At 37.3% G+C, this 16,794-nt stretch overlaps 1 protein-coding gene across 1 annotated transcript in view; it reads left to right on the plus strand.

Annotated features, from left to right (window-relative positions):
• Positions 1–12,279, plus strand: part of CUL5 (cullin 5) — a 30,563-nt gene extending 18,284 nt beyond the window's left edge. The window contains exons 9-19 of the mRNA XM_014877640.2: positions 354–484; positions 1,229–1,336; positions 1,935–1,999; positions 4,007–4,139; positions 4,656–4,787; positions 5,450–5,573; positions 6,313–6,488; positions 6,606–6,767; positions 7,438–7,556; positions 8,867–8,990; positions 10,121–12,279. Coding sequence (XP_014733126.1) covers positions 354–484; positions 1,229–1,336; positions 1,935–1,999; positions 4,007–4,139; positions 4,656–4,787; positions 5,450–5,573; positions 6,313–6,488; positions 6,606–6,767; positions 7,438–7,556; positions 8,867–8,990; positions 10,121–10,315 — 1,469 coding nt within the window. The 3' untranslated portion in view covers positions 10,316–12,279. The remainder of the gene's footprint in view (positions 1–353; positions 485–1,228; positions 1,337–1,934; positions 2,000–4,006; positions 4,140–4,655; positions 4,788–5,449; positions 5,574–6,312; positions 6,489–6,605; positions 6,768–7,437; positions 7,557–8,866; positions 8,991–10,120) is intronic.
• The last annotated feature ends 4,515 nt before the right edge of the window (positions 12,280–16,794 follow it).

Consider the following 16,794-nt stretch of genomic DNA (forward strand, 5'->3'; position numbering starts at 1 on the left):
GCTTTCAACTGAGACATTCTTGCCTAGGATTTGAAGGCAGTTACAACCTGGATTTAATCCAAATTGGCATTGGTTTTAGGGGGGTCTTATTCAAGCTTGTCATACTATATGCATTAGCATACTATATTAGGTACTATATGCATAAGCAAGTATCATGCTGCAATAAATATGTTTTTTGCCTTCAAAAGAATCTTGTGGGACCAGAATTAGAACAGTACTTAAGACATCTCTTTTTTTAAGAGATGAATTGGATTATCTGTTCATCACGTATTTAATGTTGCACTTGAGACATGCCTAGGAGAAATGCAGTATATTTGGGTTTTATACAAGTCTTTGACTTTGTATCTTTTCAGAGTTGCATTTAATGTTTTCACTGATGGATAAAGTTCCGAATGGCATAGAGCCTATGCTAAAGGATTTGGAAGAACACATTGTTAGTGCTGGACTTGCAGACATGGTAGCAGCTGCTGAAACTATTACTACTGTAAGTGTATTGGGTTTTAGTAAAATAGCAACAGGAAAACAACTTTGCAGAAGTGAAATATTCTCTATTTCTGGGACAAATGCATGAATGGAAATAATTTTTAAGATTTTGTGTTTATGATCCACTGAAAGTTTTAAATGTCCTTAGGATAACTTTTTATTCTTTGTTTTTAGTTGTGGCTTTAAAAAGTGAATCTAATTTTTATAAAGGTTATAAATTAAGTGCATGGGATGCTTATGCAATACAATTATGCTACAATCTTAATTTAAAAAGCCTAATGAATTTTTCCTGAATTATAACTTCCTGATGAAATTTGAAATATGTTTTTAATTTAAGAGTGGTTGTTCAGTGTGGAAATTATAAGGGTTTTTTCCCCACTGTATTTCTTCAGCTTTTTATCATCTTGAGTTCTAGGAGGCCCAGGTGTCTGCAGCAGTTAGGATGTGGCATGAGTCTTTTACTGATCCTTGAAAAGGTTCTTTAAAAGAAAATGTTATTCTGTAGTATTTGAAAGTTACAGATTTTTTAGGGGTTTTTTTTTGTATATTGGAAAGGCTATCCTGAAAATCTCTGTTTAGGCCTACATGCTGTAGAGCTCTTCAATCCAGAGACTGAAGATAAAATGTAAATTCACAGTATGCAGGTTTTTTAGAGTATAGCATTTTTACAGATTAGGGAATTATGTGTATGCTCACACTGAATTCTGGGGAGCCTTAGTTTTATATTTGAGTTTTTCCTCTTTAGGATTCTGAGAAGTATGTAGAGCAATTGCTCACGCTATTTAATCGGTTTAGCAAGTTGGTTAAAGAAGCTTTTCAAGATGATCCAAGATTTCTTACTGCCAGAGATAAGGTATGTGTTTCTGCTGGTCTTTTGTTCACTATAAGAATTGTTGCAATTTGTATTATGATGTCTCCAAAACCCTTTAGCCCGTTCCTGTTCACTGTTAAATTTAGAAGCTGCTATTACTGTATTAAATATGCAGACTAAAATATTGATGAAACTTACTACCAATGGAGGAGCTTTTAATTTCTGTTGTAGTGCTGCATTAAGTTGCATTTATTCACCTTTGTAATGTTGTAGAGCAGATTAGAAGATGACTTTTGTATTGAGAACTGTAATCTCTGATTCAGAGATAATAATTTGTGTTTGGAATTTACTTTGTATTTGTCTCATGACTTCAGACATGCAACCTGCTCCATGTAATCCCTTGCTAAGTTGTTGTTTGGAGAAAACTAGTATGGTAGTAGAAAAGAGGAAAAATCAGTTTATTGGGAAATTGAAGCATACAATTTGAACTCTCAAACTGAAAATATAATCTACAAGCTTTGGGCTACTAAAAAAATTTGAATTAATTTCATGTTACAGTAGTGTAAAAAGAGATTAAATCTTTGCAATTCATATCAGAGAGAAATGGAATGAAGCACCAATAATCTAATTATTTTTTCAGGCGTACAAAGCAGTTGTGAATGATGCTACAATATTTAAACTTGAATTGCCATTGAAGCAAAAGGGGTAAGCTACGTAAACTTTATGTGAATCAAAGTTTTTAAAATGTCTCTTCAAAAAGTAATGCTGTGTTTAAAAGGGCTTTGTGTTATTTGCATTGTGGAATTTCAGATTACTTATTGACCTCTGGTAAGACTCTCTTCATGTAGAAACGGATTAGTGAACAGCAGCCTGGTAGCCTGGTTCAACTTAAATTTATTTGTAGTATTTGGGGATCTGTTCTTTTATATTATGAGTCAGTTTGTTAGCTGAAGTTCATAATAGCTTCCTGGATTTTTAATTCCAAAAACCTCAGCTGCGTAACTCTGCCACAACTTCAGCAAAGGTCCTGGGGAAAAATGAGGCAATAATCTTCATGGGAATAACTGTGGCTGATTAAGGTGTAACCATCCACAAGCTGTTTTCCACCTCCTCTTGTGCCAGTTGTGAGTGTGACCTGTCCAGATGTTGCATTTTTGTTTCAGTGCAGGATTAACCAGGTTAGTTTAAGCAACTTCCAGTAGATTAGGCAGACCTGCGTGACTCAAGAAGAAGGACCATGCTTACAGTGCCTGCTCTGCTAACTCAGCCAAGAGAAGGTAGCAGTCAGTTAATTGATTGTTAACATTTACCATGTGATGTGCCACTTGAGTAGGAATTTGTATATATTTAGGTACTTGGGACTGCTTATATATAGTTTGTCGTCTGATTTACTATGGAAACAGTTTCCCTTTCCTATTGCTTCTCGTTAGGGGTGGATGGTTATAAATACCTGTCCAGTGTCCTGGTTCATATTCTGGGTTTGGTTTTGAATAATGGCAAGCCTGAATAGGAATTGGTCTTTCTCCTTGTATTTATTGGAGGAATGCTGTCACAAAAGACTGGATCGCTGCTTTCTATACTTTGCATAAATGTAGATAAGGTAGAGGAGTTTCTTAGGTATCTTGTGTTTGTTTTTTTTCCTCTCGGACCATCCCAATTGATGCGTCATTCAAACTGTTTCACTCCTAAAGTGAACCCGGTCTAGCGGTTTCTTAGAAACCACTGTGATTGTGATGGTCTTCTGTTCAGCATTTTTCACAAGCACTTTGAAGTTGTCTAGACATGCAGCCTGGTTTGAGCAAAATGAAACTTCATCTTGCTTAGTCTTCTGTAGTAGCCAAAAGACTTGTGATCTGCTTGTACTTCAAATGGTCTTTAGGAGGGCAGAAGACAATAGCCTGAAAACTGCTTTATGAATTAAGAAAAAGGGCAAGTTGTCTGAAGAGTGTTAGCTCTGTCTATAATCAATGAGAGGGTGTAATAATGAGCAAGAAAACTAGATTCTTGAGCTTGCTGTGGGCCCTTGAGTAGCAGTAAAGTTGGTGCCATCTGACTCTAGGATTAAGGATTAGTCCTTGCCATTTAGTTTTATTCACCATTCTAGGCACAGGTTTGGACCATGACCTGTGCTTGAAGAATTTTGAAGAACCATAGTCTGTCCACTGTAGTATCTTGTTCAGCTTTGGTCTGCATTTAATCTCCTAGCTGTTAGTCCATGCTTTATAGCTGTGATGAAATAATTTTATCCTGTTACTATGTGTTAGATGTTGAGTTTTGCAGTCTGTGAAGTGTGGTGCAGGACGCTGTTCTTGAGACCTCATTAAAGCATACTGAGGAGATGAGTGAAACATTTCACTGTAGCGTTTGTTAATTCTTTACTGCAGTACTTCTTTCCATGCAGTATTCTGTTGGGTTCAAAGTGTGGTTTCACCTGTATCCTTCATTGTTACAGTTCTTGTAACAATGAATTAAAATTTTAATTAGTCAAAATAAGCTGTAGAAGCTGTCTGAAAGTGTTTGGCAGTATTTATTCTTTCAAGAAGAAAGAGTGTTGTCCCTGATTTTTCATTAGTTTAACGAGGATATAAATTCACTGCCAAGATCCTTGCCAAGGGGATCAGGAGAGAGTGGTCTGTCTTGTTAACAATGTGACTACCCCAGAATAGCAGGATTCTGTATGGTTTGAAGAAATACTGTTCTTCTTTTATCTAGTGTTGGATTGAAAACACAGCCAGAATCCAAATGCCCTGAGCTTCTTGCTAATTACTGTGACATGTTGCTAAGAAAAACACCACTAAGCAAAAAACTAACCTCTGAAGAAATTGAAGCAAAGCTTAAAGAAGTGGTATGTTTTTGCTTTCTAATTTTCAATTATTCTGAAGAATGAATTTGTTTATTTCCTTATGTGGGTCGAGGCTTTGATCTTTAAAAATGCAAGGGGTAATAGTAGAAAAAAAAAGTTTATTATGTTATCAAGTGTGTGTGGTTAAATATTGTAAATCTTTCAGTGTTTCATGTCTCCGTGTCAGTTCACAAAATTGGTATATTAAATTAATGCCTATATGAGACTGTAGCATATTACAATTACTAATATTTGTCTAGAAAATAATACAGGAGATTTTTACATACCAGTGGCAATATCTTTTTTGATTTAAGATAATTTCTTGACAAATGAAGAAATTGAAGGTGTGATATTATGAAACATTCATTGCTGATGTCTGTGATGGTATTAACACAGTTGCGCTTAAGGCAATGTCAAGTAACCTTTCTGTAGTCATAGTCTACAGTGCCATTAGATCAGCATTCAAAGACTTGGCTGGTTGACAATGCAAATAAATATATTAAACTCTATTTTTGACAGCTTTTGGTACTTAAATATGTACAGAATAAAGATGTTTTCATGCGATATCACAAAGCTCACTTAACAAGACGTCTGATATTGGATATATCAGCTGATAGTGAAATTGAGGAGAATATGGTGGAATGGCTCAGAGTAAGTAGCATCACATCTTCCTTTGGTTGTGCCTCATGCTTGTGATTAATATTCCACCCTTAAACTTAAGCATCTTTATTGCTTAGGCGAGTTTTATCTTTAATAGAAGGGCATCTTACATTTCCCTTCTATCACAATACTTCATGAGAGTAAAACTCATTGATTCTTCTCTAATAGTGGTGGTGATAGATTTTAAAATATTTCACATACAATTATCTAAAGGTTTCATATATTCTACATGCAAATAAGCAAAATGCAGTGTACTTGTTTAATTACGTAAATAATTTGAGATCCATTCTAATTTTGAATTTTTCTGTAGCTTAGAATATTATTTGCATGCCTTAAACATTCCTTCAAATCTCAGAACTCATGGATTCTTTAATGCATGCATATGTTCTTTAGCACTTGAATTTCTTTAAAAGAATCATCATATGTCCTTAAGGGATAACTACTTATGATCCATGCAAGAAACCCTGTATATTGCATTGCAGATTCATTGTTACTGTCGAGTGATGTTACCAGTGCTTTTTGCTCTTCATTTATTAAGAGCAAAATTTATTAGTGCTCTTTGTGCTCTTAATTTATTCGAGCTTATTATTTTAAAAATAAAGCTTTTTGTTCGTAGTTTTCTGTCACATTTACTGTTCCGTTTGTTTATGTAGGAAGTGGGAATGCCAGCAGACTATGTAAACAAGCTGGCTAGAATGTTCCAGGATATCAAAGTCTCTGAAGACTTGAACCAGGCCTTCAAAGAAATGCACAAAAATAATAAACTTGCTTTACCAGGTATTGTTTTCAAATTAACCTTTTATTTCTCTTAGCGAAAAATAGCTCTGTTAAATCTTAGGTTTAAAATAATGTCAACTGCAGGTTTAACAGTCTCCGTGGCTGTGCACAATCCCTAGACTGGAAGTTTCTATAGACTTTGCTTTCTCCTGCAGTTTATACTAGAGCTATATCACTCTGCTGTGAGTTGTTGTGGGTTTGCTTGTGAGCAGCCTTGTAGATACAGACTCCCTTCTCTTGTAAACAAATTGCAGGCATGGGCTTGAATTGGCATCAGCCAGGTGAATGCCTGAACTACCTCCTTTTATGCCCTCATCATTCTTCAAGTGCTCCATGCTGTGCTCCTCCTTTATTTGCCAGCAGGAGAGCTGGATGCATGCTATGAAGAACTTAAATCACATTCTGAGATTGTTTCACTGATGAGAGAGGCTGAGGAACATCAAGTATTGAACCTACTATGCTGAAAACTCTTAAGTAGTGATTATAAGCATCAGCTGTAAAGTTGCACCAGAGTTTGAGCTCTGCAGCAGCAAGCCAAAAAAGCAGGTTTCAATCAGTGCTGCTGGCAGAAAGCCAGTTGTGCATAGAATGCCTTAATGTTTAAGTAGGTAGACACACTGCAACTTTCTGAAAATTCAGTCTTTCATAATTGTGTTGAGACTAGGAAAAAAACCCAAAACATTTTGGTTTATCTATCTGTTATACCTGGAGATTCATATAATCCAATATAATCTTACAGCTGACTCCGTGAATATTAAAATTTTAAATGCTGGAGCCTGGTCCCGAAGTTCGGAAAAAGTGTTTGTCTCTCTGCCCACGGAATTAGAAGATCTCATCCCAGAGGTTGAAGAATTTTATAAAAAAAATCACAGTGGTAGAAAACTCCACTGGCACCACCTCATGTCCAATGGAATTGTAAGTGTCTAGTTTTTTGTAACAGTCTTAATTACTGCACTCTCTGTGTATTTTATATTAGTAAGAAAGCTTGTGATCTAGACAGGCTTATGAGTAAAATTTTCATCCTCTTGACAGATAACATTTAAGAATGAAGTTGGCCAGTATGACTTGGAGGTAACAACATTTCAGTTGGCTGTGCTGTTTGCGTGGAACCAAAGACCCAGAGAGAAGATCAGCTTCGAAAATCTTAAACTGGCAACTGAACTCCCTGATGCAGAACTTAGGAGGACTTTATGGGTATATCCCTTTCTCATGAAACAGATTGCTTCTTGATTTTTGTACTCTGAAATACTGGATTAGTATTTTTAAAGCACTGTCTGATAACACTTTGAAACTGAAATGTGAACGCCTTTCTTGGCAATTAATCAGTTGTAGTGCTGGCTCCTTGCACTACTGCTGAGCACACACAGCCTTTATATTAACATGTTCTCTCTACCCAGTGTTACTTCACAAGCTTTTGGAAACTGCAAGAATTTTTTGACATATGCTGCCTACGGCACAGAGTCATGATTGTGTTTTGTCAAGTGGGTCTGGTCTAATTCTAGGAAATGAGTGACACCTGGTAAAAATACATGTTGCTTAAAAATAATTTCAGTGTTTGCTTTAGCAGACTTCTAATTATTTAGCTCACGAATAAAGAGAGAAATCATTTAAGTCAGACTTATCACCACTTCTGTAGCTGTGAGTTTGTGTATTTTACTACTTTGTATGATTTTGCTTATGCTAACCCATTTCAGAAGGAGACTTGGTAAACTGAGTCCCCTCTCTGACTTTACTAGTTCCAAACAAGCCTATGTGCTTCCTTCACTACAGTCAGCAGAATTATGGTTGTAGAAAATAGTTGTTTCCATTTAGAAAGTCTGGTGTTTTATTTTCATTCTTTCTCCCCCTCCCCTTTTCTCTGTAGTCTCTTGTAGCATTTCCAAAGCTGAAACGTCAGGTTTTATTATATGAACCTCAAGTCAATTCACCCAAAGACTTTACAGAAGGAACCCTCTTCTCGGTGAACCAGGAGTTCAGTTTAATGTAAGATGATGTTTGAAAAGTAAAATAACAATGTACTGTTTTATAACTAAAGGAATTCACTTTAAATTAACCTTTGTTCTTGAAAGTTTTCAAAATTAACCTAGACACATGCTTTGCTGCCTTACTCTCACTTATTTTGGTAATAGTTATGCTTCAAGTAGGTGGCTAGACTAGATGACCTGCAGCAGCTCTTTCAAACAAATGGTTTTATAATTCTAATTTCTGTGAAATTAAATTTCTTACACACTTAGGGATGAGGTGCAAAATTGGAGGCTTTTCTTGTTCCAGTTGGCAATAAGTCCATAAAATTTAATGGAAGACAGCCTGTAATCAGAGCACTAGTGCTGTATTGATTATTTACTACACACACAGAATTTCAGAAACAGAGTGATAAGTTAAAAAAAAGGAAGCAAAACTGCTTAATAATGTGGTGTGCTGTCAAGAGCCAGGATTTTTGGTGTGGATCTCACCAGAGAAGATCTTTATTTCTGTGAGAATTGCAATGCTCTTTTACTGGTGCTTTGAAATCCTTCAAGCACAAGAGAGAATGTCTAGGTGTTGCATACTACAGCGTGGTTTACTTGCTTCTGCCTGCCTCTGCTGTCAGTGACTATGATGAGAACTAGCTCCTTGCTAGGCGCCTCAGATTCTGTGCCTCATTTTCAGCAGCAGCAGGACATCTGGATCTGTGGAGAAGGAAATAAACACGAGTCTGCTTTCCTGGGGCTTAGTTTGTTGCCCAGGGCCATAATGCTTATTCCTGCCATCAGGATTCTGAGCTTTGGGAAATGATGAGAGGACATGACAGAAGACACAGGCTGTAGAGAAAGTTTGTGGGTGACCACTGAAGAATGCTATCAGCTTTCTTTGTTGCAGTAGCTGGATTTTGTCGCAGACAATTATTTGATGGAATATTAACTAGTCAAATTTCCTAACCTTAATTGTAAAACCTTCCTCCAAAGATCCCTAAATTTATGTAATTAAATTGAAGTATATTTTTCTGAAATTCTATTATTTCAGCTGCTGGATTTACTTGTAATGCTTGCTAGCATTATTTAGGTTTCATTAGCATTATTTAGCTTTCATTGTGCAGAGACATTGGCATTGTGTTTTGATTTGTCAGACAGCTTTCTCACTGCTGTAATGCTAATAACCTATAAGTTTCTGATCTGTCATAGTACTTGTTGCTGCTGTAATTTAAGTTTAACAGGAATTCTGTAATTGAAAGTGTTTTGGGTTTTGGTTGGGTTTTTTTGGTTTTTTTGTTTTGTTTTTTTTTTCTCACTTTTGTGCAATACAACTTTTTTCAGAAAAAATGCTAAAGTTCAGAAAAGGGGCAAGATAAATTTGATTGGTCGATTGCAACTTACTACAGAGAGAATGCGGGAAGAGGAGAACGAAGGAATAGTCCAGCTAAGAATATTGCGAACCCAGGCAAGTAACCTGCCAGAGGAATACAAAACTCCCTTGTTTTTTATGTTGCATTATCATTACTGTAATCTGTTGTATTATCATTATGTGCTGCCCAGTCAGATGTTGATGTATGAAATGGGTGCCTTTGAATCCCATTGGAAGTCACTTCGGCTATATGACTCTAAATCCCTATGAATATCTGATTTTGCATGTGTGTTCATGCACTTGTAGTTATTAGCTTCCTGTTCTGTAGTACCAGGTCATCATCTTCAAAGAGGACAAAGCAAGTATTAAGCAAGTGGTGAAGGCATAACAGTGTGGGGTGGTTGACAGCAGAAGATTGGTTAAGTTGACTGACACTGGCCACCACCATGAATAAACAGTATTGTTGATCTTGATATCTCTTTGATGTATGAAGGAGAATGTATGTATGAAGAGAATAATCTTAGAGGTGGGACCATGCTTTAGTAACAGTACTATGACTTCTAAGAGAAGTTGAAAAGTGCATCTTATCTGTACAAACTGCAGCTTCCTGCTCTGTGGCTGATAGTCCTTCAGTCAGCTACTCATGTCAAATCTTTTGAGCTGACAGTTTTGGAAAAGCCTGAATTTTTTCTGGCATCAGGGATCATCACCTACAGTGGAGTCTCAAAAATCCCATTTTACCTTCAAGTTTCAGGTCTGTTCAGTCAGGTTGGATTTCAGGCCATGCACACTGTGAGTTGTACCACCTGATGTAACTATGATGTGACCATTCTGGCAGCAGCAGGATTAATGCCTAGTTGCACTTATGAAATGAGCGAGATGTTCCCAAGGTATATCACAAGTCACCTAGGAAACTGCTCAGGGAGTAAGTGGACATTTGGTTTTAGTGAGTAATTCACACTCTAGATATAGGTTTAACTGTTCCTTTGACTGGAATAGTCATATCTTGCATCTTACCAGTGCTTCATTCTTTTCCTTTATCAGCTTCTTCATAAATGCAGTTCTATATAGGCTAAAAAATGCAGCATATTTCTGATTTCTAAGGAAAAATACAGATTTCCTTGCTGTCTTGCCTTACCAGGAGCTTCCTATTAATGCTGTGTTCATTTTGTCACTTCACCCAGGCATTTAAAAATAATTTTTCTTTTCTTCTTGTCCCCCACCAGGAGGCTATCATCCAAATAATGAAGATGCGGAAGAAAATCACTAATGCCCAGCTTCAGACTGAACTGGTAGAAATATTGAAAAACATGTTCTTGCCACAAAAGAAGATGATAAAAGAGCAAATTGAATGGCTTATAGAGCACAAATATATCAGAAGAGATGAGTCAGATATCAACACCTTTATATACATGGCATAATTGGAGGACTCTGCGGGATGCTGAGAACATAAATGGAAGGGTGCTTGGACAGACAGCTGCAACAGTTTGTGCTGCAGAAGGACTTGTTTTGACTTTCGTTACATATTAAAATCCCTGCCTTACCTTACAGAGGACTGTATTTTGCCAATCTCATTCAGCTAGCATGATGGCATTCCCTTCATGTTGCACACTTTTAACAGCATGCTGTTTTGTGGGAAACTTGCATTCATGAAGAGCCCATTGTGAACTTTTTTAAGTAGATTTGATTTACACCCACCAGGAAGAATACAGGCTTGGGTTTTTAGATGACCAGTACTTGCACAAGGAAAAAATATTCAAATATTCATGCACTGAGGAACTGCTATTAGTTTTGTTTTGGGTTTGTTTTTTGTTTTGTTTGGTTTTGGTTTTTGGGTTGGTTTTTTCTGTTGTTTTTTTTTTTTTTGTAATGCAATTAGGACTAGAAGTAGCACTTTCACTTTTGTGTTTTGGATCAACAGAGTAATGTACTGTCCATCTCTGATCCTTTTCATGTAATAACATTTGAGAGACACAAACACATGCGTCACAACTGATACGTATTTGTTACAGTTAAAACCTGTTGGCTAGAGCAGTGCTTCAATCTAGTAACTGCATTTTAATAATTGACACATTAAGTGACACAAAAGTAATTCCAAGTCATTGGTGATATTTTTCCCTAAGCAAGAGATCATTGCTTTAAAATTGTTTCCTGTAAACAAGTAGATATGTTGTTACCTTATTTGGACGGGTGATTTGCTACAATCATTTTTGACAAGGTAAAAGTTTCTTGAATGATACTTCACTCTAAAAGCAGTTTTCATGGCTGAGTCTGCTATAGGAACAGAAATATTAAGTGTATTTTCTTATACATTTAATATTTATATCCCAAATATTTCAGTATGACTACGTATATCAGGATGCGTTAAAGAGTAATTTATGCACAACTCCTGCAGAAAGAGAATAGCACTTGAAGATCCCTGTACTGTTTCCTCAGTGGTAACTTTTATACACATGCAAGGTTAATCCAATTGGACTAGTCAACATCTTTATATGAAAAACAAACCCTCTGCTTTTTATTTTTTAACTGGTAGGGTAGGAAATACACTATTAATGAAAATGATAAAACGCTAAGGAAAAATACCTTGTTCAGTGTATGTAGAGAGTGCCAAACACACATCAGGAATCTCAGTTTCTTAATGTTACCTCTTCCATTCTCAATCATCTGAAGTAGTTACTTGGCACTGCCCTACTCTCTGCTGTTCTGAAATGTCCCAGCGTCTACTGGAGCGATACCATGAGTCATAGGAGCAGAGTGCCTGTCTTGGGACAAAGGTAAGTTGCGCTTTATTCAGTTCTGTATGAATAGTTCTATAAATTACAAGTGTGCGAAGTTACTTTTTAATTAACCAGTTGAACATGTAAAGGTGTCATCTTCTTTGATGAGGAAATAGGGAAGAGGATACAATTAACTTTAGTTAAATAAGAAAGCTTTCCAGTAAGTGAGAGGAGTTTTACTTTCACATGGTTACAGTAAAGTATGCAGTAGGAGTGGTTTAAAAGCAAACCCTCCAAGAATGGCCGTTTGCACCCTTAAGCAGGCTGTGTGCTCAGTTACTAATGTAAATGCCAGTGTGACTGCCTGAGAACAGTGTGTACTTGTACATCTGTTTGAGTAAGAAGTTTTTGGTAGTGAGGGTTTCATGACCAAGAGATGGAGAAATCAAGGCCTGGCCAATTACAATTGATTGAAATCCTACAGCTTGTGTTACATGCTTTTATTGGTACTCAAAAGTAGATGCTGTTTAAAAATATTGCATCTTTTATGTTGGCCCTGTGGTGTTGCAATTCAGAATCAAAAGCAACTGGTGCTCTGTGTAGTTAACCAATGAAACTATTTGAACTTTAGAAAACAAAATTCTAATAAAAAACTTTGTGCTGCAAGACTTTCAGTCTTTGTAACTTAAAAGTAATGAATGCTTACTTGGGATAACTGGGGAGAACATGACAGTCTGAGCACACTCTTCAACATGAAAAATTCCAACCCTTAACCAGAGAAGAACAAGTGTGAAATGGTCACACGGAAAGAGCTGCCAAGGGGATAATGCTAATTTTGAAGCCATTGGTTTAGATTTGAGAGAGAAGTTTAAGAGACAGCTTCTTAGATACAGCTGTTTAGGAAGCTGGAATGTATGCTGAAAGGAAAAAGTTGCTAAAAGCTAAGAAGCTACACATTCCCTCATCTGATAAATACAATACAACTTAATTGTTACCTATACATTTCTCAAAACCTGGGATGGAAATAGAATTGGTAATGTGCCTATGACATGGTCATTTTTTCTTTAAATATATACCAGAAATGGATGTCGGGTTTTTTATGAAATCTGAGACAGACACCAGCAAATTTGTTAAAGATGCAGAATCACATTTAGCATCCTTCATCAGGTCACTTCACCAATATGCACTTAAAAAGTAGTATCACCTGGGGCACAGGGAGATACCTGGGGTAAGCTGTTCTTTTAGGGAGGGTAGAGTTCAGATCTAAATGAAAACTATTCTTCATTTGCAATATGGCAACAATGCACTTTTAAGGCTGCAATTTTTAGCTCTGAATATATATGTCCAAAGACCTAGCTTAAGGAGGTGCTGCATCTGAAAAACACGTTGCCACACACACTGCCACGGTGAATAGCTAAGGAATGAAATCTGGTGTAGAAGGGGTGGGAGGGAAATCACTCTTAAAGGGTTTAATTAAGAAATACTGTTAAATCTTTCTCTGTCCCAACAACTTGATGAGAATCTCAGTTTCAATTCTGAAGTCTTCCATTTTCCTCTTTCCACAGTTGGTGTCCCTAGCTTCTACTTTTACTCATTTATCTTTCATTTGTTATGACTGTAATGCAGATACATTTCCAAATGACAATGTGACTTTCTCATTTTCATATTTTTAAAATTAATATAAACGTTCTGAATGTTCACATCTTGCATTTATCTGCATTGGGATGCCATTGTCCTGTAAAGTGCAAATTTTAAAAATACAATTGGCAAAAAGATTTGATAGTTTTACAGAAAGATTTGCTATCTCAAACTGTTTTCTATTTTCATCTAAATGACTGGGATGCTATCTTTGTAATTCTTTAAGGTCATATTTGTGAAATAAACAATACATGAAAGCTTTCCTGTCATATACACTATATGTAGTCTGGAGTGTTGAGCGAACTCGAGTTCCTGAGTTGTAATAACTATCTCCGTATGGTATTTACAATTTTGAATGTGTGCCACTACCAAGATAATAATGCTGTACAATTTTGAATGGTGGTAGTTTCTGTATGGCAGTCCAGCTGAACTATTTTGATGTACTGCTTAATTTTTGAATTTTATTTTTTAAGTTGTATAATTTATTTTCTTGCAAAATAAAAATGTAATTTAAAAGACTACTCATTTAGCAAGGCATTTTGCTGTCTCACTCCACAAAATTTTAAAGTTGACTTCAGGTGCTGCTCCTAAAAAATGCCAGTGTATGAAATTTGCCTGACTTCAAGTCCCAACATCTATTATGATCAGAGTAATTCAAAAAGCAAAAGTGGAGACTTTCAATTATTTTCTTGTTAAAATTTTTTACATACTTAAGGTTATATGTAGAGCTATTTAGTCTTCCAAATTCTATTTAAAGATGAGCTGTAGTCTTTCAGTGTATCAAAGCCTGCCATGCCAAAAGTGGCTGGGAGTTCCTGACCTAGTTAATGGTATTTTTTAAAAAGATTGTCTCTCTGCAACTTACTGGGATGGACTTGGGTTGCTGAATATTTTGGTTGATTTGTCTTTGAAGTTATTTACAGTGTGGGTCACTGAAAGTTACTGGTGTTGCCACCAGGACCTTCAGGTAGGTGATCCTGCAGTAAATGGTGACATGGGAACAGTCGCTTGCCTGAAGGAGTGCTTTTAATGTAATGGCTTTTCTTCTCTGATTGTCATTGCGTTTTAATGTGAATCTCTTTTTGCATTTCAGCTCCTTTCTTTAAGTGCACCAGCTAACATCAGTGTTTTGTGCTTTTCTGGTGGTTTCTGGCAGAGTTTAGAACTATTTGTATGGAATAAACAGCTATTTTTGAGTGACTGCTCAGTACTGTACATGACAATTGGCCAACTGGCAGTTCTTGTGGGCAGAGTTTTGATGGCAGGTTGCCATTATTTCTAAACTTTTTTCCTCTGTTAGGGCAATATATAGTCTTTCACAATGTTTTATCAGAAGTTGTTCTCTAGAAGCCACTTACCACAGGAGGTCCTTGGCTGAATCAAACTCCTGTAAATTGATCATGGTTTAGGTAGAATCATTGATCTAAATACAAAAGGCTAAACCTGGTTCATTCTTGTGATAAAGTGAGAATGTGGCTTCCTTTTTTTCTTTGCTTTACCTGTTGACATAAAATCATAGAATTGTTTAGGCTGGAAAAGACCTTCGAGTCCAACCATTAACCCAGCACTGCCAAGTGCACCAGTAAACCATGTCCCTGAGTGCCACATCTACACGTTTTTAACTAAGTCCAGGGATGCTGACTCACTCACTTCCCTATTTTACTGCTTGACTACCCTTTCCATGAAAAAAGTTTTGTTAATACCCAATCTAAACCTTCCCTGGCACAACTTGAGGCCATTTTTTTCTTTCTTGGTAGAAGAGACCAACCCCACCACCCTTGGCTACCCCCTCCTTTCAGGCAGCTGTAGAGTGATGAGGTCTCCCCTGAGCCTCCTTTTCTCCAGGCTAAACACCCCCAGCTCCCTCAGCTGCTCCTCACAGCACTTGTGCTCTTGATCCACTCCCTGGATATCTCAACATCTCTAGGTAGACATGGTGCCTGGCATTTGATCCTCATTTATTTTAGTGGTGGAGATTTAACAATGGAAATTCAGTTGGATACTGCACTTCAGCTCCTGCATGCAACCTGAAACACCTCTAAGAAAGAGTGGCTGGAGGCACGAATGGCAGCTGCTGATTCTCTCTGCAGATCCAGGGCATGGCCAAAGCAAATACCACATGCTGAGCTAAGGAAGAGCAGCACAGTGTGACTTTTTAACAGTCTGTGACTGGACACCAAAAATGAGTGGCTTTGAAATTAGTACATTATAGTCATTGTTGGTGAGAAGAGATGTTGCAAAAATTAGCGTGTTAGTCCCAGTCCATTAGCAGGTTATATCCCTGAAAAAGCGCTTTATACTGCAGGAGTAAATGGAAAGTTAAATAAGAGCTTTATGGTTTTTGTTCTACATGTTTTTGGCGTTACTCATTTCTGAAAAGTATCTAACATGGATGTTTTTGCTATATGGTACATATATATTTTCAGAGTAAACCCTTCAGTTCTTCCTGAGACAACATTTGTCAGTTTCTGTGTTATCTCTGGTCTGAACTTGAAAACTCTGTCTCTAAATCAAAGATCTAGACTAGACCACCTTAGGACATCAACTACCACGAGTCAAGGAAGCAAAGGATTGCAAATGCTTCCCTTGCCCATCCCAATCAGCCTCTTGCTACATGTCTGGAGAATCTTTGGATATATATGGAAAAGAAGAAGTATTTTACTTTTCAGAGCAAAGACAAAGTGAAATCCTTTCTCACAGGGAAGTAAGTGAGATGTAGAACAGAAAATTGAAGTAGTTTTGACAAATGCTAGTTCTACAATGTGAAGATCAAATAATAATAATAATTAAAAAAATGTAAAAGTCAAGGTAGCAAATAGATGTTAACAAGTTGTTGAAATAGTCTTGCTTTTTAGGTGCTATTTCCAAAGCCTGGTTCTTGGCGTTTTTTCTAGTTTGGGGTACAAGAGGAAGGAAAGGTGCAAGTAAATGCTGCTTTGTGTGACCAGTAGACATCAACTATGGGGAATGCTTCATTCACTTGTGGGTTACTGTAACAGTATGCTAACTCCTTCAGGGATAAAAAAAGTGGTTGAGGAGAAGACACTGATCAGAAACAAATACAGAATTGCTTGTCCTACATCGTGTGCAACAGCACAATTCAGACAATGTCACTTTCTTTTGAACCTGTTCCTTTGGGATACAAAGCTCGAGACAGGGAAAGAAGCAGGCTTTTCCTGGCCTAGCTCTGTGCATGTTGGAGAGACAGGGCGAAGAGAGGCATTGTCAGGCTGGCAAACAGCTGTAGCGTTTTAGGGCTGGCCTTGTCTAGAAATCCAGGTTCAGAGACAAGAGAGTGTGACGGGGGGAAAGCAAAGGCAGAAAAGACCGTGGAACTGGGGTGGGCAGCCTGAGACTCAGCTGGGGCTGAGCTGGCGTCAGTCGTTCTGTGAAGGCAGCTGCCGGGACCGTTCTCGGCCAGATTTGAATTCGGAGGTAAGAATGTTAGGGGTTTATGCCATGGCCAGACAGGAAGGGGTTTAGGGGGAGTTAAGTTGCTGACTCTTCTGAAAACAGCACGCAGCTACAGCACAAGGGCACGTCAG

Source organism: Sturnus vulgaris, chromosome 2 (genome assembly GCF_052056855.1).
Source record: "Sturnus vulgaris isolate bStuVul1 chromosome 2, bStuVul1.hap1, whole genome shotgun sequence".
Classification (NCBI taxonomy): domain Eukaryota; kingdom Metazoa; phylum Chordata; class Aves; order Passeriformes; family Sturnidae; genus Sturnus; species Sturnus vulgaris.